Raw genomic sequence first — 27661 nt, forward strand, 5'->3', positions numbered from 1 at the left:
TTTTGTTCTCCATATGCCATGGATAGATGAGGAATGCTTCAGCTGCTGGAAACCTTCACAAAATAATTTTGCTGGTGGCCGGTTGGATTGGGTGTCCTGGCACAGAATCAGTTATGTGACCTCCGCTGTAGAAGGAGGATGTAGAAAAGAAAACAATCAGCAATGCAAATAAAGATATCAGTTTCTAACAAGTATCTGTTTCTAATTTTTCTTTCACTTCATAGCTTACTCTAAGTGTCCCAAACAGAATTTAGTAGAGGATTAGCAGCTTTTATCTGTTTGAAATCTGTCTTGTAATACAATTCTTGTGTAAATTAAATCTCCCTATTGATTGTTTTTGCTCTTTTGAACTGTTAGTTAAAAAATTGCCTGGAAATCTGAAATCCCAAATTGCTTTTAGCGCTACAAGAGTAGAATTCTCTATTAGCTGGAAGTAACACATGATTCTTCCAAACAAGTCCAAGGTCTTCATTACTGAACCTGGGGAAAACAAATGTATAAGACAAAGAAATGAGATTTCTTTATGAGATTACTTTATGAGATTGGGTGCTCATGAGATAAACAGTGCAGTTGTACGCAGAAGGCATTAAACAAGATTTTAACTAGAAGACTTACATGCTGTTACGTTTATAACCCTGCTAAGAATTCTTGTTCTCTGAAAGTTTTTTCATGATAACTCTGCAAAAAAAAATCCACACCATTTTGTCTGTATGGAAAGACTCTTACAAATTACCTAAAAGTTAGCAAGTAGTGCCATGGGTACTGTTTTCTTCCTTCTTGTATTCCAGAAATTATTTGGATATTGTATAGCTGTTTTGCTTTCTGTCAACATAAAGGAAGTCTGAAGAAAGACACAGAGAATAATATGAGTTCTGTATTTCAGGGAGTGTTTAATTTTGCAGCCAGCTTTTTCTCTTGTTATTCTGTTTGTCTTGTATTAGGCTGTCCCTGATCTCTTCTTGTTCCTTCAAATGTGCTGCTGTTCTTGGAGATGTGAAAGGAGGGCAACCGTCAAAGACTTTGCATATGCATCTTTCTCTAGTTCACTATTCAATGAATCAAATTCAAATTCATCAAATTCACTATTTAATGAAACTGTTACACGACAGAAACACAGTTCTGCATGTATTTGGAACATGAGCCATTGTTTGAGTGATTACCTTGCCAATGGACCTGTGAGCAGAGCAGGCTGGCCCATGCTGAGGGGACCTGCTCAAACCCATTCAAGTTGGGTTTGAGGGAGATGGACATCCCGTGCCTCTTATTGCTTTACATGTGCCACTGTTGCTTTGGCTCTGATAGACTCAAGAGAGGAACCGTGAAGGCAGAGAAGATGAAGAGAAGAGCAAATTCTTGCTTTGGAGCTTGCATGAAGCCTGCAGCCGGAAGTCTAACAATCACTATCCTTGGCAGTCTTTGTCCATCATGCATGCCAGGGCGCAGGTGATGCCAGCCTGCAGTGCTGCTGATGTCCATGTGCTCCATCACGCCAGGCGATGCCACGTGCAGTGGTACGCAGGTGGTATCTGTGTGCATTGCTTTCCGAATGACAGCTCTATGGGGCAGCCACAGGTGAGAGCTCCACTCTTTGGCACCTGGGAGGATACCTGGTAGGTGGGCTGGTTTCTGCATCCCAGGAGATAAGCAGTGCTGAGGAAGGCAAACGCTTCTTGCCGTGTGCTACAAGATCTCCTCAGAGGTGCCAAAAAGCACGTCTGGCACTCTGTGCTAACAAAGGAGGGGTAAAAATCAGAAATCTCCCTTATGAAAATCTGTATCTGGAGAATCTGCCTGTCTGGAAAATAATACTTGTAAAAGATACAGGAAGGGACCAGTGGAGCAAGGCAATGGCCTGCTTCTTCTTTTTGACTTTTCATCTTTAACTTCTAGAAAAAGTCTTTCTGTTAAAACCTACAAGTTAATAGACACTTGCTGAAAAGCTAGTTATGATTAATTTCATAATGATACCGTGGCACTGTGGCATCCAGGCTTTTCCATGTTAACTATTTGTTGTCCTTTTCCCATTGCCCATGTCTTTTATCTGAGGTACTGCATGACTGTACTGTTCCTATTCGTGTTGGGCAGCCTGTCTGGGTATTGCAGAAATGTTTACACTGTTGCACTTAGTTCTTGGGAAATACTATTTGAGTATTGGTGAAACACATTTAAAGTGATGGATGCATCACATAATTCCTCAGTATGTTTTGTAAATGCTGCCCTACTTCAGGGCAGTATCTGTTGTTCCTGTCCCATGTGAAGGTCTGTGTTCTATGGCAGTAATTCTTTATGCTTGAAGAGTAGCAGGGAGTGAGAACCATCACCAGAAACCCACGTATCAGAGACAGGTAAGCTTGTTGGAGCTACAGAAGAAAAATCCTTCCTCTTGTGCTACTGCATGACTTACTTGCTAACTTACAAAGTTTTTGTAATCCTTAGAAGTGTGGTACGTTGGAGTTCACACCTTGCAAGCAGCAGGTAAGAAAATGTTGTTTGTAGTAGCAGTGTGAAAGCTACCACTTCTTTCAGCAATACAGCTTTAGGACCACAGTGTAGTGCAGGACTTCTGCTCCTTGCAGCATTCTCATTTACCTCATCCTTGGCCATTACTGGAAAATAAGATCTTTGTCGTGCTGCATGGCATAGCACATGGGAATCCTCCTTGTGGTTCTGTGTGTGCAACTCTTTAAGGGTACTCCTCTTTCTGTTGTGATGTCCTCTACCTCAGTATCAGTGCTGTTATGTGGCTTCAAACAAGTGTGCAGCAGTAGCCAGCAAAAAGACATGCAGTTGCTCATAAAGAGAAATTATAGACAGTTTACAGGCTATTGGCTGTAGCAGGGAGTTGAAGTGGGACACAGTCCTTATTTTTATGTTATAGAGACTTGCAAGCTCTTTAGCGTAGCGTTCTGGAAGAACAGCAGTTATCAGCAGAGAATGGGAATTACATTAATCAAACAGAGAGAGATTAAAAAAAAATAAATCCATGAGGGTGCAAGGTGTGCAAGGTGCAAGGAATGCTGCCATACCACTTCCTTCTGGAGAACTGTGCTGTTTTCTTTTGCAGTAGATTTATTCTTGCTTCCATAGAAGCTGCTGCTTCTTGAAAGCTTCTTCCTGACGCTTTTAATTCAGTGGTGCTGCTTCCTCTTTTTTGTGAAGCTACACATTGCAGTCCCTTTCCACATTTCAGCATTGAGCTTCAGTATCTCGTTCAGTGCTGATTTTGGTCTACTGTTATTTTAAGATTAACTTTAAATACTTGTAAAATATGCTTATTGCATATTTTGCTTATTTTCCTGCTTAAGCTGGCTTTGTGCTATCACAGCTGCCTTTCAGCAGAACTTTGCTAATTTTTCTAAGTAAGCCAATTGCTGATCAGTAACTGTTCCTCATGCAGTATTTCTACATTAGTACTATAAGAAACGGGGACGATCTGCACATAATTTACAAATGTTTTAGCAGAGAGTGTATGCAGGACTGCACTTCATCTATCTTTCCCAAACTTTGTGGCTTCTGGACTGCTAGCCACTGAAATTTAGAATTAAAATCCATTTTCTATGTGTGCCACACAAAAAAAAGATTCAGTTTTCCACAGGGAACTCTACCATCCTTTCAGAAGTTGTGCCTATCCAAATACCTGGTTTGTAAGGAGTTTTAAGCCCTTCATTTTAGGAAGTTACTTTTTTTCCCCCGAAGTCAATCTGTCCTATGAAATTTAGTTATGTTACCAGATCCTATTTTTAGACTTCTTGTTTTGCACTGCTCACTCTGTATCACATGCAGAGTTTATGAGTAAACAGTGCTTCTCAAGCTTCTAGGCTATGCACTCACCAGAGGACTAGAAGTCAGCCTAGGTTCTGTGGCAGCTGCAGGAGAGAAGAGTGTCATCCCTTACCTGGGCAAGGACTTTGTGCATGGTTCTGCTTAGCTTTTTAATAATCTATATTGTTTGGTACTTCTACAGGTGCTCTAATGAAGTTTATTGCAGTTCATTCACAGAGTGCAGACTCTAAAGGTGATAACGTCCTTATGGTCTATTGCCATCAGAAGTCACTGTTCAACACAAGATCAGAAAATCACCTCCCTAAATTCTCCTCAGTGAGGAATGGAGCTGAGTGAGGAGACATGATCTTGACCCTGTAGGGAAGAAACTAAAGTTAAACATCAGTGTTTTCTCATCAGTTCCAACAGCTCTGACGTTTCTGAGATTTCAGAAACGTAAATATGCTGAAGTTGACCTTTAGGTACAAGTCTCATTAACTCTCCATGTCTGTCCATAATCTAAAATAATGAAGGACATCTTTTGTGTAAATCTGTTCCTGGAAGGCTCGTGGTACCAGGTGATCTTCTGGTTACTCTATCTCTCTGCCAGCACTCCCTTAGATTTAATCTAAGGTCCCCACAGGCTGTTGCAGTCCATCTTGACTAGCATGATGCATGTTCCTGTTCCTCCTCTATTCCATTAGGGGTTTTTTGAGTGGTTTCAGTCTACTGTCCAGTAATTACCCCAAAGCTGCAGTCAGGAAGCTTGTGGAGGAGTAATTTAATTTTTTCTTTTTTTGATTGAAAATGTGGCTTCTTTAGATAGTGTAGTAATTTTCTTTCTTTGGTATCATGTAGGGCTTTCGCATTTGCTTTCATTCTCTGTGCTTTGAAGGGTGCAACTGCTGCCCTTTGGCACCTCACCGGAGGCTATGAGACCTGTGGGAGACAGCTAGCTGCTAGAGGAATGATCCTAGCAGACATGTGGAGTTGTGCATCATGCCAGTAAGAAAAGTTCTGCATTGCCAAGTGCATTTAAAAGGAGATCTTAGCCATGGGAGAAGTACATGGCAAAAGGCAGTCCTTATCGTGAATAAAATCACTCAAAATAGCACGAGAAGTGCTCACTGCTGAAGTTTTATTTACCCTAGTCTGCACAGCAAATATGCTGCGGGTGAAGAATTGAGACCAACCTTCCCAATGCTGTGCTGTTATTTGTGAGACCATCCTTCCTGCTTAGATCATATTTTATGAGCACAGATGAATGTTGTAATTCAATTTTTTTTTCCTTAATTATTTTGAATGCACCCCTATTCTGTGCGGCTCAGAGCCTTCTAGTTTCATCTTGAAGTACATCTTAACTAGGCTCTGCAGAGAAGCTCACCTCTGCTGTCATCTCAGCCATAGCCTTTCCACTCTGCTTTTGTCCCATTCACCAAACTAAAAATAAATTCAGTGAATAAGTGGGAAAATACAGTTCATTCTGGCTGTGATTTCACCGCAGACAGTGCCATTTGGAAAATCAGCTTGCTCATTGTTCCCACTGCTTTTGTTCTGCGGGTGCATGTTCTGTCCTGTTGTGTGATGAGGTGGAATTGTTGCAGAGGACCCTTTCTCTTGCTGGGTTGTACGACAGCATTGTGTGGTATTACAAATGATGCACGCAGGCATGTAGGTATTACAGGCATTACATGTATCACACAGGCATCAGGTGATTTCTCCAGGCAGCAGAGGTGCGTTGCACTGTTCAGGGTGGCTAACGTGACACTCTGAGCACAGATGGAAGGCAAAAAATGTCGAGCTTCTGCTGCTGCTCCTCACCCTGCGAGCATTCGCGTAGTCACTCCATGTTAGCTGGTGTCATTAAGGATAAAAGGAAGGAGAGAAGATTGAGGTTGGATGTCAGGGGGAAGTTCTTTATAGAGAGAGTGTTGAGGTGCTGGAACAGCTGCCCAGAGAGGCTGTGATGCCCCGTCCATCCCTGGAGGTGTTCAAGGCCAGGTTGGATGGGGCCCTGGGCAGCCTGGGCTGCTGTGAAATGTGGAGGTTGGTGGCATGGCATGTGGAAAAGGAGTTGGAGCTTCATCATCCTTAAGGTCCCTTCCAACCCTGGCCATTCTGTGATTCTGTGAAGATACTGAAGGCCACATTCGAGATAGTAGCTGCTGTAGAAATGCAGTTAAGGCTTTGGAAGCAGTTGATTTAAGTTAGATGTGACTGTCGTGGTTAGCAGGGCCCTGTCTGTCAGCCAGTTGCTGCAATCACAGTCAAGGCTGTTCCTTGCCAAAGGATTTTTTGGCCCCCTGTGCTTGCTTTCTCATACCCTGCTGGCGAGCTGTAACAAGTAAAACTCCACCCTTTCTAGAAACCAGGGAGATTGAAATGCATAACCAGTAACTGCTGGCAAGGGAAGTGAGAGTTTCTGTTGAGGTGCTGCTGCTTTTCCAGACGGCGGCTGGTGTGCTTGCTCCGAAAGGGGCGGAATCTCCTGAGCAGCTGAGCCCTGATTTGCTGAATTCGCAGACTTTTCCCCTTAAAATCCCAACCCTCTTTTTTTTTTTCCCTTTCTTCCTTTCCCCCCCTTTTTTTTTTTCTCCATTTTTCAAGAAGTTGGCTTGCAGCTCTGCAGGGCGCACCTCAGCATCTGGTGCCCATTTCGCCATGAGCCTGGAGGTGGATGAGTCCCGCGAAGGTAGGGAAGCGGCCCCGCCAGCTTCTGGGTCCACAGGGGACAGGGAAAAGTGAGCAGCAGCCCTGCTTGCACAGAAATGCAGCGTACAGAGAGCCCGGGATGTCTGCCTGCCCTGGCAATGGCCTGGTGTGTGCGGCGCTGGTGGGTGGCAGAAGCAGCGCTTCTGAGGCCAGAGAGTATTGAAAGAGGAAGGTTTCACTTTGGAAGTGCTGTGTCTTTGGACAAAAGAAGAAGTGGTGCGTGGGGGAAGCGAAAGGTCGTTGTTTTGGGATTAGATGGTTCTCGCTTCCCTGCCAGGCTGTGAGCAGCGCAGGGCCGAGAGCTGCGTGTGGTGCTGGGTGGGAGGAGGGGGCTTCCTCCGAGCTCCTGCCCACAGAGGCTGCTGGTTCCGGAGGGGAGCAGGGCTGGGTGTGTGTTTCCGAGGGCACAGCTCGAGCCACAGTGTTTGGTGACTGTGAGCATTCCTTGCAGAGGCTCAGGCTGATAGGGATCCAGTGTGGCTCAGCGGGCAGCAGGTAATCCAAGCGCTTTGCATTTGGTGGAAACAAGAGCTTGAGAATTTCAGCTGGCCTTCCACTCGCATTCTTACAACTTCCCCTGCTTCAAGATAAACATTATTAGGGACCTCTGCCTGCTTGCTTGCATGAAAGTGTGTTTTCTTGCTGTCAGTTTGGACTGGGTCAAACTTAGTGGTAATAATGTAGTAGAACCCAGCTAATAACAGAGGATTACAAAGATGTCCAGTTTTCTTATTTAATTCTCCAGTTTTCTCATTGAATGAATGGGTGAGCTCAAAGGCAACATTTTGGAACAGCAAAAAAGTATTCCTCTGCAGAAGCTGCTTGAACAGGGAATGTGTAAGAATGTGTCTGTGTGAACGTTCCCCTTTGGTATTACAGGAGATCAGCAAGTGTGCCACAGCAGGACCAGCCCTCTGCTTTACTTACAGGAATCTTCAGACAATTCTACCAACTCGGCTATACTTGAAATGTAAATTTTCCTCTTTAAAGAAAGCTTTTACCTTCCCAGATGACTCAGAATCTGAAAATGCGCCGAAAAGATTTGTGTCTTTCTGTGCCTATTATTTTGTTTGCTGTGGTACAGATTGAGATGACAGGATCTCCGTGCTGGGAAGAAAGGATTTAGAGCAAGTGGCTGAGATGGGAAAGGAGGAATAACTTCTTGGTTAGCTACTTTCAGCTGGGAAAACACTTGGGGTTTTCTGCACTGTGATTTTAATAGGCTGGAGTTGAATGTAAACACATAAATAAATGTTATGGAAAGATGAGGTGAAGATACTGGGGAGGAGGGTTTTCAGTCAGTCAGTAAATGCATTCCTGGTAACTCATTCCCATCTCTAAAGGAATAATTGAGAAGCATGAGAAAAGAGGGTTTTGGGCATAGTGGATAATTCCAGTGGATAAAACTAGAACTAACAGGTGAATTTGTAGTGATAAAGTTCTTATACTGCTTTTGCCTCGTGAGGTTGAACATGATGTGAAAGATAACACTGATCACAACACTGAAAAATACAGTCTGTGTGGTGGTTTAGTGCATGCAGCATGAAATAGACTTTCAGAATTCTTCAGTTGTCTCTACCTCATTAAGAGTAGAGCTTGTGCTTTTTTTTTTAACTAACTGTGACAGTGGGTGGTTGATAATTGATGTGGGTGCAAAACTAAAGGTCTCTTTAAAGAGAAGTCCTGATTTGCCCATGAATTGCGAGGCCTCGCCAGGGGATTAGTAGGTAAAGTTCTGTGACTACAGCAAGGGATGCAGGCTGTGTTCAGGTGATTGTAAAGTACGTGTTTTGCCATATTCTGTAAATTTCAAGGCCAGAGCTAGCAGTGAAAGTGCTGTATTTTGTCTGCTACGCACTAGAGAGTAAAAGGAGAAGAAAAGTTCAGGGAAAATGTTATTTTAATGTTCACGAGCAAAAGCAGGAGGAACCATCTGGACACTGGCAGATGCGTCAGAGATGTGCATCAGTCAGTTGACGATTTTTTGTTGCATAGATAAATTGCCTGCTGCAGATGACATTTAGGAGATTACTGGTGCCTTAAATACCGTGTGTGCAGTTCTGTAAATAAGAGCAACGCACATTAACAGTTTGGGATTTTGTATCGTCATTTCTGTAGGTTATTACAACTTACAATCAATACAACATAAAGGTAAGAATATTTAGTCTTGAATTTAATGTTGGGAAGGTAGGAATGGGAAAAAAAAATGAAGTTTATGAAAAAAAGAGAAGGAGTAATTGTCATCTGGACGCTGTAATGTGGTACCACAAACTTCCCAGGAGAACACTGCCAGAGGTGCAGATGGGTGCAGTTAAAAGCAGGAAGTTAGCACCTGAGAGAAGGAGAAATGGTGAGAAATTTGGAGTAGATATGTCAAGTACCCACTCAAGTCAAAATCATTTTAACGTAAGGTTTGTAATGTAGTTTGGAGGTGTGTACAATTAACGAAGCAAGGTACAGGAAGCCTGATAAAAGCAACTTGAGGACACAGGTAAATTTCTGTGGTTTGTAATATAGCTTCTGCAGCTACATCTTCATGTAGGCACTTGCCACTCCCAGTCAGAGCACTTAGAAAGAACGCTGGCTTTGTTTTCCTGACCCAGGCAGGGTAATCTTTGAGATAAGCTATCTGCAGACAGATTAGATGGAGACTTAGTGGTAGGCAGACGGTTGGATGATCTTAGAGGTCTTTTCCAACCTTGGCGATTCTATGATTCTGTGACTCCCATTGCCTCTTCTACTAGTATTTTTCTACTGTGCATGACGTATGGGGTCTACACTGAGCAGCTGTCTCCTGCAGAGCACTTGGCATGTCTTCATATTCCACATACCATTCCCTGTGCAGTGCTGGCCAGTGAGTGAGCAAGGTGGTGATGTGAATAGAGGCTGGGGCACAAGCACTAGCTGTGGGTGGAAGGCTGCCTTAGGGAACCACTGAAACTCTGAACAGGTTAATCATTTAGCTGCAGTTGCTGGGCTGAATGCTAGGTTGCCTTGAGAAAGATAATTAGGATAATTATGCTTACGCAATCAAACCTTTTAATCCATAGTGAACTGCAGGCCTTAAGTGTTTTAATTGTGAACAAGGTGCCATTCCTTGAAGAGAGGGCATCAGCAGGGAGAAGCAAAGACAGGCTGCGGGGAGCTTTTGGAGGTCATCTGGCACGATCTCCCACTCAAAGCAGAGACAGCTTTGAAGCCAGATCCAAACTTGAAGTTAGCCGAAGCTGTGTAGGCTGTTTGTGTGCAGTCAGGCTATTGGCATCTTCAGGAGTGTGGCTCCCACAGCTTCTTTAGCTCCAATATTGACTGCTCCCTCTGTGAAGAATTTATTCCTGACATCAAGTGAAGATTTCTTCTGCTGCAATGCGTCTGTTGCCCCTTGCTCTTCTGTGCATCTCCAAGAGGAACCTGGCTGCACGTTCCCCATAACCCCTCAGTAACAAGATGGATCTACTAGTCAGCTGTCCTGTTAGCTTCTTCAGGCTGAGCAAGCCCAACACAGTTCCCTGATCATGCCTCCTTGGATAGGCTTCAGTGTGTCAGTTCTTCTAGTAGAGAAGCTAGGCAGGAGAAAACTGGACACAATATTCCACTGACAGGAGGATGGCATTCTGTTTTAAAATTCTTTTTTTTTTTTTTTTTTTTCAATTTCCAGGTGTTCACCTGCATTCAGAAAAGCTGCAGTACTTTGACAGCGACATTTCAAAGTTCAGGAGCTGTCTGAACAAACAGGCTCTAAGAAATATTTTTGTAATCCTCGAGCCAGTGATATTGTAAGGAAGAACCCGGACAGCAATGTAGCCATTCCTCCTTCAGACTGAATTCATCCATGATTGCTTTCATTAGTAACAATTACCATTTGGTGAAGCCTTCTATCAAACATGATGAGTTTGGTTTTAGTGTTCATTGGGTTATTTAAATATTGCTTTCTGAGAAGAGTATTGCTTTTTCTCCCTCGTTTAGAGTAGTTATAAACACATTTGGCTAATAATTAAAACAGATGAAATCTATATTCCAAGTATTTTTTCAACCTTCTGAAGTGATTTTTTTTCCAATTGTTTTATGATCTGTGGTAAGAGCCAGCCTTTCATAGAGAAGCATGAAAAAACCACTACCTTTTATGCTACTTTTTCAACAGAACTTGTATTTTCCCATGCATTACATTCAATAAAATAAGTAGAAGGTTAAAAATGACCTGACATGCTTTGTGATCCGTTTGAAATCAATGTTCATCTTTAAGGATGAAATTTTCACCTTTGTTCCTTGACTGGACGCTTACAGTTCCAGTGTTTATGCAGTAGGCATACAGCCGGTGAGTAGCAACCGTCGCTGTGTGTGACTTTGTGAGAAATTTGAGTGCTTATACCGAAAGTTATGGTGTTAACAAATCTCTCCAACCTTACAGTTAGTTTTATACGTACTGCTACTAACATTTTTACTGCGGGATGTACAGCAGGTGCTGCTTTTCAGTTTTTCTCTCGTTCTGCCCCTTTCTTTGTTGTGTGAGTTGTTTACTTTTAAAAGCGTATGTGCAATTTGTATTCTGTAGACACACCTCTGTAATGACTTCTGAGCAGAAAAAATGTGTGTGATTAATGATGCACCTGTGTCTGCCAGCAGACTGGCACGGCATCAGCACAGACCTTCAACTTGCCCTCATTTGGGCACAATCTTGTTCTAGGTGATGAAGGGAGAAACTGGGAAACCTGTTTTGTATTCTACATTGGTGACTTTGTTATCAATTTTTCTTTTCTTCATAACATTCCCTGTCTTGGTTGGGGTTTGAAGTTTGGTTTGGTTCAGTTTCTTTAGTTGGTTCTAGTGGTTGACCCTGCATGTAATAAGGGATTTGAAACTAGACAATCACTGTGGTCCCTGTTTTTCAACCCAGGCCATTCTATGATTCTATGATTCCCTGTCATAGTTGTGTTTGGGTGCTGGTTTCTAGTGCTTGACTGGCCAAAAGTGAAATGCAGAGAGCCCTGCAATGCCATGGCAGGTTTTGTTTGGAGAACTAGGAGTCTTCACAAATTGTGTTCTGCAGGTACAGTGCAGAGAGAATCAGACACACAACGTGGAAGGTTTCTTGGAAACCTTCTTCCTTACTCGTTACTGAACTCAGGATCAGTGTTTTTTAACTATACAGTTTAGTAAAGAACAATCAGCCAGTCTTATCTGCATACCAATAGAATCTGTATTTTGTTTTGACGCTGCAATACATGAGGGCTGCTCTGAAAGTAATGCCTCCTTTTTACAATATTTGCCCATGATCTCACAAGTGGATGTTGGTGGGATGGCAGCAGGGGCTGAACCTTCCCGTTCCAGGCTGTTGCCGTGTGACAGATGGCAGCAAAGGGGAGTCTGACAGAGTGGTGTCTGACATGGACATGCGGATAAAGCAAAGGGCTGTGCCTGTATTCCTTCATTTGGAAAAAAATGGTGCTCACTGACACTCATCAAAGCTTAATGGAGACCATGCCGTGGACATGAGCACACTGGGGCAGCGGATGGTGCATTTCGGCGGTGATGACAGTGACAGTGTGTCACCTCCACTGGTGCAGACTGTTACCAGCGTGACGTGTGGGCTCTTGCTCATCACTGGTGAAAATCATAGCTGATGCTGGTGACCGTGTTGAAAAACAGTGCTTTGTAGGTGGGACTTTCTTCTGTCAAACAGTGTCATTGTGCTCTTCGTATCTGTTGTGGCTTCTATGGAAGTCAATAGGAAGCATCACTTCTGACGCAACCTGCATAATTTATATCTCTCCCACTGGAGAAGAGATGCCAGTGGAATGCCATCCTGTCTGTAGGATGCAGACAGTGGAGCACAGGCCGACGCCGACAACAACAGAGGAATGGAACTAGAAATACAGGAAAAGCGCTATTATTTGCACAGTCAGTGAAAGACTCTCAGACCTTTCTCTCATTTGAACTGTCTTCTGCTGTGGCTTTCTTTACACACTATTCAAAATACTCGCTGTTTGCATTTTGACTGCGAAGTTGCTGCTTGTTCTTAGCAATTATTTTCCCTGTTCCTCTCGGGCCAGATTGTTGTCTTCTCTCTACCTTGTGGGCAGGTATCAGTGCATTGTGTTTTTTCCTACATGTGTCTTTAACTTCCTCTTTTTTCTCTTCTCCTGGGTAAAACTCAAAGTCTCTTCATGCGTTTAGAGTTCCCTTGGTCTGCCTGTCATTGTGATTTTCCTCTCGCATTCAGCTCTATATCCTGTGCCTACAGCTAAGGTTTTGTTTTGCTAATGAGACATTCTCGTTGTTGGCATGGTTTGAAAAGCAGCTGGATATCTCTTGTTTATCTGCGCGCCATTTGCTTGTTTTGAAGGAATGACCTCGACTGTGCTTTATTTCACATGGAAAGATTTGTGCACAGTTGCTATTAAGTGTAGATATGGAAGAACTCAATGTAGCCCTAAAAAGGCCGAAAGCCGAAATCTAATCCCTCAGCACCTGTCGGTACATTCCAGCAGGGATGGCACATGGTGGCAAAGGAGTGAAAGGGCTCTGCTCTCTGTGACTGCTGAGTTGTTCTCGGTTTCATATCCAGTAAGGTTTAAAATATGCCTCGGTAGCAGTTATCAGAGGTTAATACAATTTTTTTCTTACTAAAGCAAAACTATTCATAGAATCATAGAATGGTTTGGGTTGGAAGGGACCTTTAAGATCGCCCAGTTCCAACCCACTGCTATAGACAGGAACACCTCCCTTAAGAGCAGGTTGCTCACAGCCCCATCCAGCCTGGCCTTGAGTGCTTCCAGGGAGGGGGGGCATCCACAGCATCTCTTGGCAGCCTGTTCGAGTGTCTGACCTATGAATTAAAGTACATACAGAGACTGTAGGGGGGGAAAAAAAACAAAACTTTCAAGAAGGCTTTTTGAATTTCTGCATCAGCTTCAGAATGTGTCGTGTGCAGCACAGGGTGGCTCTGGGAAGCACAGGCATAACTGGAATAACTTGCTGGCATAGTCTGCTCTCGTGGGACTGCAGTGCTGCACATACGTTTTTGTTGGTAATAGCATCCTTCCTGCAGCACTGCCTGACTTTAACCTGCAGGTTCTTTGTTATTTTGGTGGTTCTTCTCACCTCCTTATTGAAAACAAATAAACAAACAAACAAAAAAAACAAGAAAATTTGTTTTCTGTTTTCTGAAGTGTGTGCTTCTGCAACTGGAAAGTGGGTCTTTCCTTTTCTTCTTCTTCTGGCATTGCAGTACTCTCAAGTTATGAATTAAATTAAATAGGAAGATCAAGAAGACAGAGGAAAAGTTGCTACTTTTTCTGTCCCCAGTGTCTCAACAGTTCTGGGACTTTGGAGGACCATCACTGATGGTCACACATATTTGGAAAATATGGGGCTGTGTATCCAGCGTGGCATCTGGGGAAGCAGTGCTCCGCCGTGGGGCATGCTGCTTCTGTTCTGTGCATGGGCTTCTTGCTTCAGCTGCAGCCTGTGCAGAGGCAAGCATGCTTGTCCACACAGGAAGCCAGGCAGGAAATCACTTGCCACATTTCTCAAAACTGTGTGGTGCAGTCTTTCAAATGGTGCTTGAAGTGCTCGGTTGGTGCTGTTTCTTTTCTGCTACGTCTCTTTTCTCCTGGAAGTGTCCTGTGTTCCTCACCCAAAGTCTCCTGTGCTTTCTGGAGCTGACAGAGTATTAGTGCAGGATGTGCCCCGCCAGCCATTAAAGTGAAAGCAGTCTCACGTGACTGCGTAACAGCTCTGCAGTCAAATTCTGCACACCAGTATGCTGAGTACATAAATCAGAAATGCAACCCATGTCAGAAAGTTCAGATCCTGAACTTGCCCATGGCATTTAGCAGGGTTCACTGGAAGTCTTTGTTGGGTGGTTTTGTTATTTTTTTAAATATCTATCCTTATGATAGCAAGCTTACAGACATTCAGTGACTAAGCGTTCATTGTCAATATGCATGAGATTGAGTACACAGAACCTATCTGCTGGCACCATTGCATCTACACTTTCTTGTTATCTTATGGGAAAAAAAGAATTTCTGTCTTGGCTTAAAGTAGTGAAGTCATATGATTCTATGTTGTTGATGTTGTTTCTTTTAATATGTTTTCTTTTAAGCATAAATAAGTTGAGAAATAGGGTGTTTGGTAATAGCTATTTGCCACACTACAGAGGGAGAAATACTGCCCTCCACATCAGGAGAGAATGAGCATCGTGCTGTGACAGCCTCCTTAGTGCTTTCACACCGGGCTCCTGAGAGCTCATTAAGATGGAATTCTTCATTTTCATTAAAAGTTCACATTTACAGCATGGTTTTAAAGGGAGGGGGGGAGGGAGGGAAAGGGGGGAAGAAGTGATATATTTGGAGGAAAACATGTTTGGAATGCTCCATATGCAGTATTTCTTTGTTCACCAAATAGCTGATGTCAAGCATAAATACTGTTTGCAAAAAAATTGAGCTTTGTAATGACAAAGCTCTCAGCTTTGCAGAAGACGGTCTCTAGAAAGTTGTTTGCTCCTCTGATGTCCCTGTAATCCCTAAGGTCCTGTGTTTCCCCCTTAGATCTGCTCTGCTCAATCTGCCCTCCGGTGCAGAGGGACACCTCCACCTCACAGGGCAGCCTCCCAGAGGAGTTTCAGGGAAGTCATGAGAAAGCAGCCCTGAGATGCTTAAATTTAGTGAGATGACCTGCCCAGCTGCCAGCCAGGAGGGAGGTGACTTTACTGCAGCAAAGCCCATGCCATAGGTGCACCCTCAGTGCACACACAGCGACCTGTAGCACAGCACCAAGGCCACGGCCGTCCCCTCGTGCTGGGCTGCTCTCCCCCCATCCACCCGGCTCCCGGTTAGTGGTAGCAGTGCCGTGCTGCTTGCTCAGCACTGCAACTTCCTTCCAGCTCTCTGTTAGAGGAAGTGAAACCACTGAGACATATTTTTGCATTCTGAGGTGCCAAAGTAAAATGAAGCGCTTCGGGCAGACGAGAAAGGTGGCTGAGAAGAGTGGCTGATATGGAGAGAGGGAGGAAAGTGTGTCTGCTCCGTGATCATTTCTGACTGCAAAGGGCGTGAGAAAGCATGTGCTACGTTTAGCAGAGGAAATAAGAGTTGTTTTTCCTCGGATAGCGCCGTCCACATTGACAATTGCAGTTCCATTTGCAGAACAAGTAAGTAATGGCTGTTCTTAAGAGGAAGCTTGTGTGCAGGAGTCTTGTGAGCGTTCTGTTTAAACTCAGCTTGACTGAAGGGTTTGGCTGCAAAAGGTGTGCTCGTTCTTTCTGGCAGAGGTGGTGAGGAAAAATGTGCTTAGGGAACAAAAGCAGCCCGCAGGTCTTTTTTTGATTGACTGAGATGCTGAAGTGTGAAACTCATGCATTCTCCCATTAAATTAGAAAACGTGTAATCACACAGGGAAGAAGCAGCTGGCTAGGGCTGTATTGCTCACCCTTTAATAAAGGAGTTGCAGTTATCAAATACTTTCAGTTAAGGTTGGAGAAGAAGTAGGAGTTTGTGTCTGCTTGTCCTGGAGGACAGCCTCCTTTCCCTTCCTGGGTGGAGCCCGCCCGATTGCCCAAGCACAAACAGTCAAAAAGAAACTATTTTAGAATTCAAGGATTCTCTGTTTGGCGTCTACAGAGTTTGTTTTCATTAGAAGAAGAGAAGAAAAACAAAAAAAGAAAGCGTTTTCAGACCCTGTGTTTACAAAGTAAACTTTAGGTATGTGAAATACATGTGAATGGCTGAAGCTGGGCCTGATGGGGCTGCAGGAAGGCAGTGTTCTGTCCCTGAGCTGCTACAGGAGGTGCAAATAAGTGTAGATTTGATAGTTTTGAAGGTTGAAATGCATTCTGGGATCTACTGAAATGTTCACGAAAGGATTCCTTAATGAGGTGGCATTACAGAATGTGGTGGGAAACCATTAACCCATCCTCTGTGGCTGTTTTCCCAGTCAGCATAAGACACGGATGAGCTTATGTGTACGTACTGCATGCACTTACTGCTCTGAAAACCAGCAGCCTCGGACTGCACTCAGAGAATCCCCATGCTGACCAGGATTTTTGTTTACATGACGTGTGTTGCATAAAACATATGTGGGATCTGAAATGCACTGATTACATGAAATGTGAAGGAGGGAGATGTACAGTAGTAGAAGTAGTACAGGGAATTAGCATTTCTAATGGAAAAGCACTGGGAATTGTCGTTACTCGTGGTTTCTTATTCCCATTAGTGTCCAGTCATAGCTGCTCCCCTGCAAAATACAGGCAGGAATTTGCCAAAAACAGGGCTGAAAATCAGATAAAAGTTACAGATCATCTAATCGCATAAGGTAGGTTTATTGTCCTAATCAGATACTCCATCAATCTGTATAGAGAAAATACTTTTGAGCAAGTTCTTTTTTTTTTTTTTTCTTCAGTTTTCTCAATCCTGTAACAATCTAAAAGAGCATAAACCTAAAACAACAGAATACTAGGGACTGACACATCTTTCTGCAGCTGTACTCAGTAAGATTTCATTATTTCTGCTGTAATTACTGAGAAGTAAGATGAATGGGCAGACATGGAAGTACTCCTCAAATAGCATGTGTGTGATGAGGTATTGACTGCATGTTTATCTGTTTTTTTCCTTCCCAGTGGCCACGGATGTCTTCAATTCAAAAAGCTTGGCCATTCAGGCCCAGAAGAAGATCCTTGGGAAAATGGTATCCAAGTCAATAGCAACTACTTTGATAGATGATACCAGCAGCGATGTTTTAGATGAGCTCTACAGAGTGACGAAGGAGTACACGCAAAATAAGAAAGAAGCTGAGAAGATCATTAAAAATCTCATCAAAATAGTCCTCAAATTGGCAATTCTCTACAGGAACAATCAGTTTAATCAAGATGAAATTGCACTGATGGAGAAATTCAAGAAGAAAGTTCATCAGCTGGCGAAGACGGTGGTCAGTTTCCATCAGGTGGATTATACCTTTGACAGGAATTTCTTGTCCAAACTGCTGAATGACTGTAGAGAGCTGCTTCATCAGATCATTCAGCGTCACCTGACTGCGAAATCGCACGGACGTGTCAACAACGTGTTTGATCACTTCTCTGATTGTGAATTTCTGGCTGCCTTGTATAATCCCTTTGGACCTTATAAACTTCATTTGCAGAAACTCTGTGATGGTGTCAACAGAATGCTAGATGAGGGGAACATATAAGGCCTTGTGCTAAAGTTGACTACCCGTGTGTTATCTGTAGACGGAACACTGTTGATTTATGAAGGAATAAGGGAGCATGAAAATGGGGATTTTTTCTTTTATATTGTGACAGATATTTCAAAATAATCTTTGATAAACTGATTTCTTCTTATGAGCTATCTATTGCTATTTGCAGTCCATCTGGAAGAAAGATGGCACATTACCTTCTTTTACTGTGCTTTGCCTGTGGGAACAGCTGGATAAAGAGAATAGAATAGAATAGAAAGGTCCAAATAGACAACAGGTCTTGCAAGACAGATAAAGAAAACAAACTAGCTTGCTGTCAGACAATCCAGATATTTACATACATATTTATAAACCATCAGAGTCCAGTAATGCTGGTAACGTGGTGTTGTGGTACACTCTATAATTTCTTCAACTTATTTGTAGCATTTATATCTGATTCAGTTGTATTCTTTAATGCAGACTGCACAGATCACAGCTTCCTAGTTTGCTCTTGCAAAATATTCAGTTTTGCATAACACCAGTGATGCTGTCACAGCGTCTGAACTGGTTGGTGTATCTGCAGCTCAGTAGTGTCTGAAAGGCAATCAGGTGATTCCTGCAGATGTACCCAGATGCTTTGCTTCCTTTGATTGTTTCAGGAACAATAAGCTACAGTGAAGTAGCCTGAGTGGGGGAAAACTATGCGCTAGACAAAACCTGCAGTACAGGCATGTGAAACTGTAAGGTGAAACACAGTGATTTACTTTTGCAATTCCTTAAGATTGTTAGAATCCTGCTAGTGTGGCATAATTCTTTCAGCAAAGGTGCAGGTCAGCTTATTTTATGCATTGGGCTTATGTACATTCACAAATCTTAATGATCTGAAAAATAAATTCCAAGCCAGTTTGCTTTGTTTACAGTGTATCTAGAAACAAATCATTTTGGGGTTGGATGCTCTTGAACTACTGGAGGAGTGACATCTTGTATCAATTTCTACTCTCACCTCCCCTCCTACCTTTCATTCTTCCTCTTCCTCCCTCATCTTCTCCCTGCCTGGCCCTTGGGGTAAATAAATGTGACTTTCTGTACACTGTAATGTACTTAAAAGTATGAAGTTAATACATTTCAAACACCTGAAGACTTTTGTTAGGAAGCATATAAAGAATTTGCATTTTATTTAATTGCCAGTTTTTTGCTGTTTGCTGTGTCTTTTTGTTTTAATGAGTAAACCAAAGAATATTTGCACTCTGAACTTTTCATGGTTTTTTTTTTTTTTTTCCCTCCTGTTGCAATTTGAATTACAAAGAAAGTACTCGAAGTGTGCAGGCAACCAGAACATTGCAGTTTCTGACATATTGCTTCAGCATCACTTGTCAATTTTCAGAATGCAGAGTTAACTTTAAATCCTATCCACTCAGTCACTAGGCTTTGAATATCCCCAGGAAGGCACTAGAGATTTGCCAGAGAAATGTGCGTTCAGAACACAAACTCCTTCTGTACAAGTCATTAGAATGCAAGAGGGAGAGCTGATTAATATACCTCACTGCTTGGCTGGAGTAACATGGAAATGATGTAAGAATGATGCCTCAAAGTTTGAGAAGAGTTAGATTACTTGTTTGACATCTGAGTGTCAGTTAAGCTCTGTCCCTCCTGTTTTACTGAAGTAGTAAACACATTGCACATTAGCCTACCAGAAGTGCTACCTCAATAGGGCTACAACATCGTAAGGAAATATGATACTGAATTTCCAAAGACTTGCTTTCATAAATAGCATGGCATAGCACTTAAGCTGATCTGTTTCGCAGTCCTTTTATTTTTCCTCCAGTATAAATAAATAATGACTTTAAGTATCAAAACTCAGAGATAACTTGATAGCAGTTTTCCTAGTCACACACTTGATGTCCTTGCGTCAACCCTCTGGCACAGATTTGGTACATTCCACATCTGGCTGGGCTTAAAAAATGAAGAGCTTCCAGTAGTGCTTATAGATAGAATAATGTCATTATTGTGTGCAGTAAAATTGATCCATCACTTCTAATAGTGATTTGCCAAGAATCATCAAACTATTGTTCCTTCAGCCAACACAGATTAAAAAGAGACGGGATGGTTACTGTGCCCATTTTATGTGTGACATCTTAACAGTGATTCATGAGAACTTCTGGTTGTCCCTTTACCATGTTTGTAAAGCACGTGTGTGGATGCAGAAGATACGATTAGGCATGATAAGGGAATTACTCTCTGGAGATTTTTCTCCATTTGGAAAGGACAGAAGTTATCAGCAGGAGCCTGGAAGCTTTTGGGAAGTGTTTGTTTTTAGGAAAATGACAAATCGTGTCTCTTCTAAAATAAGATTCAGCCCCTCCCTTAAAGTCCTATAGAATAAAAAGGTGAAGAGACGACCAATTGTTTTTTCTCATCTCCCCCTAGAAATGGATTGCACTGTCCCAAGAAAAGAGTGGTCTCATTTTAATGCCAGTCTGATGGAGCTGCTTTCCAGCACTGGTAGTTATCACTGTTCCAGTTGCAATGTGACTTGAAAGGTAAGCTGGACCTGTGTGTGTAACCCCTCAAGAAACTGGAACGTGTTTGTTTTCATGGTCATATATTTTTAACTCCATCACAGTTAAAAATGACAGTGTTAGGAAAAAGAGGGAAGTCACACACTGCAGGCTTAGGTGGTCACACACTGATGAACATTCATCACACACTGACCTACTGCCATAGCTTTCCTTTGCTTTACATTGTTATTCTGACTACTAGGAAACAGAAGTACCTGCTTTTCAGCCATGTCTAATTATCTGTTTCCTCCTTGTTCATTTTGTCCCTATTATATTATGTATACATCTAAGGGGAACGTTAGATGAAGTGATTACACACTTAATGCAAAAAGCAGGCCTAAATAGTGGGTTTCCTTCTCAAAGTAATTTGAAAATCTGTAAGAGCAATCTAACTCTCAATTTAGCATTTGGTGCTGTTTTTTATATAATTCGTGCTTTCACCATTACCCACTATTTCTGGTGAGTTTGGAAAATGCAGGGAATGAAATACGTCTTCCAACAGCCCGTAATTTTCTGCTTGCTCTCACTGCACCCCAGTTTCTCGAGAAGTGTCTCTTCTGGCATTTACTCCTGTTAAGGAGCAAACTGAAAAGAGGCAGCTCGTACCTTCGAGGTGTCCCACAGTCGTGCAGTACCAAGCAAAGAAGCAGACTGTAACAATTAAGAATAATAGAGCAGAGGAGTAAGTTATTTGCCCAGTTTTCCCAAGCAACCGCAATCTGTTTGCTGTTTGTTGTTCTCCCCTGTGGGAACATCATGCTGCTGTAGGTGGAGGACAGAGGTGGAGCTTCCTACAGCTGCTGTGAGATATAAATTACCGTTACCATCACACATAAGATGTTCCACTTTCTAGGTTAAGAATCCTAGTGCTGGATTTTAAGATTGTGTTTCCTGCTGGCTTCAGGACAAAGCATTTCCCGTTTTGATTTGAATTAAATATTTGGATTTAAAAAGTGCTTTTATTTTGCACGTAAGTATGAGCTGAAATAAAGGAAAAGAAAGCAGCCCTCTATAATGCATTTTTTCCAAGATTTTTTTTTTTTTTTTTTTTTTTTAATGGGCATTTTGTGATCTGCCAAGACATTTTTGGGCAGTTGCAATTCTGAAGGTTGTGATACATGCAAATTGTTCTGAGAGAAGACTGCTGGCTTTTCACCCACTTGTCCTCCAGTTCCTGTTGGCAGCCCCACTCACTGTAAGCACAGTAATTTAGAGCTCATTTGCAGCAGCCTTTCTGCAGTATTTTGTATCAAGTTTTTCAGAGTTTATCTTTGATTCTTCTGGCCATGCCACAGCCAGTAGTGGATGAGAAACCTTGTTACGTTTGCACTGTGTGAAGTTTTTAAATACAGAATTATGATGTTAGAAATCAGCACATATTACAACACCAGTGCCTCTGTCCCCCAGCAAGGGAATGGCAGCAGACTTATTCTACGCATTTTGAAATAGTGCTGAAAAACTGCTTGGCCTTTGTGAGTAGAATTTAGTCTCCCTTCATCTGATGAATCAGTTTCTGTATCTGGGCTTGGCTCAAGTCCTGAGGAGAATGTTTCCTGGCTGTTGGTATTGCAGTGCACCACTGTTAAATTAGGTGTTCTTATGATGTGAAGAGACACAGATTCCCCAGTACAGAGGTGCTTAGTTGATGCTCTCAGTTTACTTCACTGTCTGGATTTGAGATACTGTGGCTTTCTTTGTTTGAGGGCTGTTTTTATTTTATAGAGTCAGTGTCTATTTTATGTCTTATCTGCTAGACCTTCAAAGAGACTGCAGAAGTACAGCAGACTGAGGCAGTGATTTGAGCCAGGGGAAGTGCTTTGGTCCTGGGACATGGTGTGAAATTAGCTGCTCATTTCAAGAAAGCTGGTTCTGCATCTCAAGAATCTTGATAATTCAACAACGGCAAAATGATCTCATTCTTGGAACTAAAGGGAATCTGCCCAACTCAAAAGCTATCTGCATCAATCATAAACCGCTTCTATTTCAATGGTACGGACACTCCCAAAGGTACGTTGGCTGTGCCATCAAAAGAGGAACTATTAGGGAAAAGGGGAAAGGAAAGCTCAGCACTTTCATGGGAGAAAGGGCTGTGATCAGACACCAAGATTTCATTAACTTTGCCTTGCTTTCTTCACTGCGATAAGGTCTGCCTACAGTAAGCATCTGTCTTTGTCTGGCTGAGTAAGACAATATGTTTGATCTTGCAGTTCCAGTATCCTATGGCACTGCAATCTACATTTTACCCCAAAGCTGAAACAGGAAAGAAAGCCCTTTACAAAATGTTACTGATGAGAAGTAGTTTCTGCTTCTTTTAGAACTCTGGTTGGGGAATTAGGATATCCCACTTCACTCCTGATTGATTAACAAAGCAAGGGCTGAGGAGGAGTAATGTCTTCTGAAGGACAAGGCATTTATGTAACTACTAACTTAACTCCACCTGCCCATCCTGCTTCTCAATTAATCAACTGTTCCATACTTCATTTAATTGTAACTAAAACTGCTCTTCAGGCTGGGGAGGAATCCTCATTACAAAATACATTTGATCTAAGCCGGGGCTGCTCAGATTTCATGTACATTTTTGGGGTGGTTGAGGTGGAAGCTGGTGGATTGGGTATTTCTGAGAAACACATGGAAGTCTGCCACAGCTGGAGATTAGACATTTATTTGTGCAGTGTGCACATACACACACACAAAAAAACCCCAAACCCTGATGTAATAACATCAGAAACAAGAACCCTGGAATGTGCTTGGAGGCATCTTGAGGAAAGAGCTAATTTTTGGAGGCACAGCTTGAGAACAGTTTATCTTTCGTACTGATTTTCTGTTCAGTAGAGTATCTGCTTGGGTTTATCCTAACAACAGAACCTCTCGGAAGTTTTTGTCCCAGAGCTCAATTTGGCCATTAATTCAGGAAGCAACTGCACTGAATCAGTTTTCTCAGGAGGAATTTCAACTCTTCCATCTATTCTATATAAGTAAATCTATATCTATATAGATTTATATATCTATGTATATCTATATCTATCTGTATAAGTAAAAGATTTATCTCACAAAATTACAGAACTTGCTGGGAGGTTCTAGCAGGGCAGCACAGTTACTGTATGCTGTTGACTGATGAATGTGCATCTCTATCAGGGAATTCATTCTCTCTGACCCAGTGCACAGCTCTGGGAGGGATTTATAAAGCAGTGAGGGAAGAAAGGGACACCCACCCAACCAGCCAGATCAGACAGATACACCCTGTCCATCAGTGAGATTATGGATTTCACAATAGACCACCCCCACATCTCAGAATCTGTGGGATCTCTTTACCCATAACTTTGTAGTAAAGCCAACACGCAGCAGATTTTCAGAGAATGCTGTACATGGTTATTTGCTTGTCTCTTTAGCTCTTATTTTAGTCCATGTGTTTTTCATTGTTTCCCTTTTCTTTCCTTTAATGAGATCGATGGATTTCTAAGGAAGAAACAGAGTGAAATTTAGGGCTGTGCTATAGCAGCAACCTTTTGTTGGCATCTCCCTAGCATATATTTTCAAAGCTACGAATTTGCACATGCAACAAGTTTCTGCTTAATGAGTTCATTATAGCAACGTGTTACTACATATGAGCTCAGCAATCCACCAACCTCTGACTGACTCCAGGCTTCGGGCTTCTTTAAACCTTGAGTCTCTCATGAGAATCAAGTGCTCTGCCTCCACTCCGAGAGTGGATTTCCCGTTTAATTGAGCAGTATGGGCAACAAATCCAAAAATTAGTGTTTGTTACCAGAACAAGGGCATGACACCTCCTGTGGTGCAGGCTGACAAAAGCTGTAAAAACATCTCCATTTGCATTTGTAATTAGCTCACAAGAACACACCCCTGCTAGCTGCACAATGTGCTGCTCCTGAACATCACGTCATGACAGCTACTTTTTTGAGTGTCAAAAATGTTGGATTCGATGAAAGAAAACCCCACTAAGCCAGCATAGACTTATGAACACAGGAGGAGACAAGTTAGAGTGGGAATCATATACTTGATATTTCTAGAATAAACAGAATAACTGTATGTGCTAGCTTTGAAAATTCCTAAGTGGGGAGATTATATCACATAAAATAGTACATCTAATCAAAGCAAATCGTTATATCTGATCACTTGTACTGAGAGAGTAACAGGGTGCCATCCTGGCATTTGCCTGTAAGATGAGCTTTAGTGACGAGCCCAAGGCTGAGACATCTCAGTGACCCCTGTGAGCTGACAGCCAGTGCTGGGCTGCAGTGAGAGAGAAAATGGGAATGATGGTAAAACTGCACAATGGTTTTGTAGAGCAGAAAGAATCTATATTAAAAACAGCTGGGACCTCTCCAGCTATGTGGCTGTTATCACATGTGGGGTGTTACCATCTCTATCTGCCGCGCTTTTGTACTGCTTATTGAAAGGTGCCATTTTTAGCATGGAATCAATATACACCTGATCGTCCCCTAAGCCATGAACAGAAACGTTTAGAAAGCAAATTAAGTTCTTAAAAATGAGCATTATGACCAAGGAGTATCTTTTAGCAATATCAAAAAGTTTAGAGTAAAAGCAGGTTTGTCAACAGTCTTATTCTGCTCACACTCAGTGGCAGTAGACAGTAGGAAACATTTTGAATGACACTAGAAGGCTTGCAGTGTCCACAAAACATACAAACCTGAGTTAAAAAAAAAAAAGACAAAGTAAAAGAACACAAACTTCCAGCTATTTAGCCTCTTAGTTGAAAGAATGGTTGTACAATGGGCATTAAATTTGTTTTAATACGCAGTGTGAAAATTTACCTTTTATGAAACAACCCACCTGTTGCTGGGAAAGAGGCATAACAGAAAACAAAACAAATTATTCTCAGTGTTGCGGGGTTAATGCCTGGGATTTTTTATTTCTAGAGAATTTTCATGCAATTTTTAAAGCCTGCTATGCCAGTAAAAGGGTTAATGACAAATATTCATGATGAAGATCATGCTGGTTACTAAGAGACAAAACAGTGTCCTTTTTGACTCACTTATTTTGTTATCAGTTTCAACCACTTTAAACACTGTCTAGATGAGCTTGGAAACTGGATATCCTGCTATTACTCTCCCACTATGACTCACTCATTTTAAAACTCGGTTTTAAAATTACACTGAGTTTGCTATTCATTTGTGGCTTAACAGCTTTACTCCATCCAATTTTCCACCTAACATCACCTCACTGTGGCTACAGGTGGTACTACTTTGCACTGAGACATTTCCATTTTCTCAGCTCAGATGACTTTTGGAACAAATTATTTTCCATTGTTAAGGGAACCCATCAAATTCCTTTGCAGTTTGAGGGGCTCCTTGTATACTGATTTTTTTTTTTTTTTTTTAAGAGGTAATTAAAAAAATAAAACTGAAAATTTTCACATTAGTACACTTTCAACGAGACAGTCTATTCTGTGACTCTGTGATTCTAGTTACAGCACATGCATCAAAACAAGAAAGCTATAGAAGATCCTGAAGTGTTAACAAGGCATGTTAGTCACAAGAAGAAAAAATTATGCTGTAAGAAGTACCTCAAGGTCTGATCTTATTTAGAGGCATGTAATAGCTAACTTCCAGGTAAATTCCTGACTAGAGTCCTCTTCCTGCCCATCGTCTAATAAAAAGTGAACAGAAGTAAATGGAACCCAAATGCCTTCGTTAAGATCATGAAAGAAACCAAAACCAGCCTCTACGGACCAGTTTATAGCCTTGTTGTCAGAACTGTGCCGCTTTGGACACCACATCCTCTACGTTAAGGATTATGCAAATGTTGCTGATAGTGTAAGGATGACTAAGTTAGTTCCTATTGAGTGTCTTAATGCTTTCAGCCTTAACTAGAGGTTTCTAGAAGTGTATATACAGTTGACTAAGCTGGATATTTCTGCTGTTAGTTTTTATGCATTTCCCTAAGAAATGGTCTCATAAACTTGCTGGATAGTGCAGAAGTGTGACCCTTGGCACCCTGATGAAAACCTGGGAAAGAGTGCATAGTGTTCAAGAGATAGTACTATAACTACATGTGTGCAAGTCTCTCTTCTGTGCACTGTACTGCTCCTGTGGCAGCAAGAAGCAATCTTGCTCTGGGAGACTTTCCTCTCCTCTCCCCAGTGGAAGCCTGATCACACAATGCAGCAATAATAAAGACAGTATCAAGAATGAGCCAAAGCTCACAGGAGCTCAATCTGTTACTTCCTCTGGAACAGCAATTGCAAAATGACTCAGTCAGTAATATTTTCATGGTATTAGACAGCTGACTGCACTCATCCTCATGCTATAGGAAAATCTGTTCTTGTGTTGAGCTGCATTAAAAGGAAACACAATTTCTGGAAGTAGAATTACTTCTGGTTGTATTTTATTATGATTAATACAGTGTCAGCACAACATGCATTTATTGCAAGAGACTCTCTATGCACAAAATTCAACAATATTTCTCACACTTAAAACTTTTAACAGCTGTTCTATTTACTTGTAGTTTCCAGTAGGTGCCTATATAGGCAGGAGGATGCCATCATGTGAGCAAACCTATTGGCTAAACAAAACCAGTGTATATAGAAGCAGTGATGCTTGGATGTGATCTTTTCTGTGTTTGTTGGATGCAAATGTCATTACTAATATTTTATCTGTAAATGTATGGATCTCAGCGTTGTTGTAGCACTGTGCTTCCTCTAGTGTCTAAACTATAAATTGCAACTGTAGGATTTAATTCGGTCTAACTCCGCCCTTCAAACAGAACTTTATGTATTAACATCACAGGCAACAGATCTGCATTCCTACTATTTCTAAAATGGCGAATGTTACTGACTACCTGAGGTCAGAAATTCTTATTTCTTGGAAGTCTTACAGTAGCTATCATGCAGGTAACTATCAATTCTCTCAGGGTACACAATGACATACCAATAGCAGAGGAGATAATGTGCAACAACAGTTAAAAATCTTACTGCTAGCTCTGGAAACAGTGTGAACTGTGCAAGTGTTACCACTAAGTAAGATTTGTCTGCACAGAGGGAGTGTGTTGCTGCTTTCCCCAGTGAAATAAGTTTATCTGCAGCTCTGAATACTGGGCACTCCTAACAGTCCTCCAGGGAGTTTACATCTTCTAGAGACTAAGGCTGATGATGCTCTCAGTCATCTGGGGGGGGTGAGCAAGTAAGCAGAAAGAATTCTTTGAGATCCCTGCCCATGTTTCATCAGCTCAGAGTTGGGTAGGTGGTGATAGAAAATCCTGCGTGGATCTGCTGCTGGGCTCCAAAGCTGATACAGTTACACTCTGAATGAACAAGTCTTACAGCATGTCTTACCTACAGTGGTACAAGGGACAGGTATACTTGCTCCTATTTAATGCAGGTGATTGGTTTCACAAAATACACAGTTACCAGCAGCTGCTAAAAGTGAATTTTAAGGAAAAAATATTCAGGTGACTACCCAGAGGTTAAATGATACACAGAGTTC

At 42.0% G+C, this 27661-nt stretch overlaps 1 protein-coding gene across 6 annotated transcripts in view; it reads left to right on the plus strand.

The window, feature by feature from the left end:
* The window catches only part of TNFAIP8 (TNF alpha induced protein 8), a 46111-nt gene extending 27219 nt beyond the window's left edge, over positions 1-18892 (plus strand). For 2 of the 6 annotated variants that reach the window (XM_052700859.1, XM_052700857.1), the window contains exon 2: positions 17090-18892. In XM_052700859.1, the coding sequence (XP_052556819.1) occupies positions 17090-17655 (566 nt within the window). In that variant the 3' untranslated portion in view covers positions 17656-18892. Of the gene's footprint in view, positions 1-2146; positions 2346-6129; positions 6455-6842; positions 6970-15324; positions 15626-17089 lie in introns of those variants that run through there. The other 4 variants (XM_052700861.1, XM_052700858.1, XM_052700862.1 and 1 more) reach the window with 4 other exon arrangements.
* The last annotated feature ends 8769 nt before the right edge of the window (positions 18893-27661 follow it).

The sequence above is a fragment of the Tympanuchus pallidicinctus genome, unplaced genomic scaffold (genome assembly GCF_026119805.1).
Source record: "Tympanuchus pallidicinctus isolate F22 unplaced genomic scaffold, pur_lepc_1.0 scaffold4, whole genome shotgun sequence".
NCBI classification, from domain to species: Eukaryota; Metazoa; Chordata; class Aves; order Galliformes; family Phasianidae; genus Tympanuchus; species Tympanuchus pallidicinctus.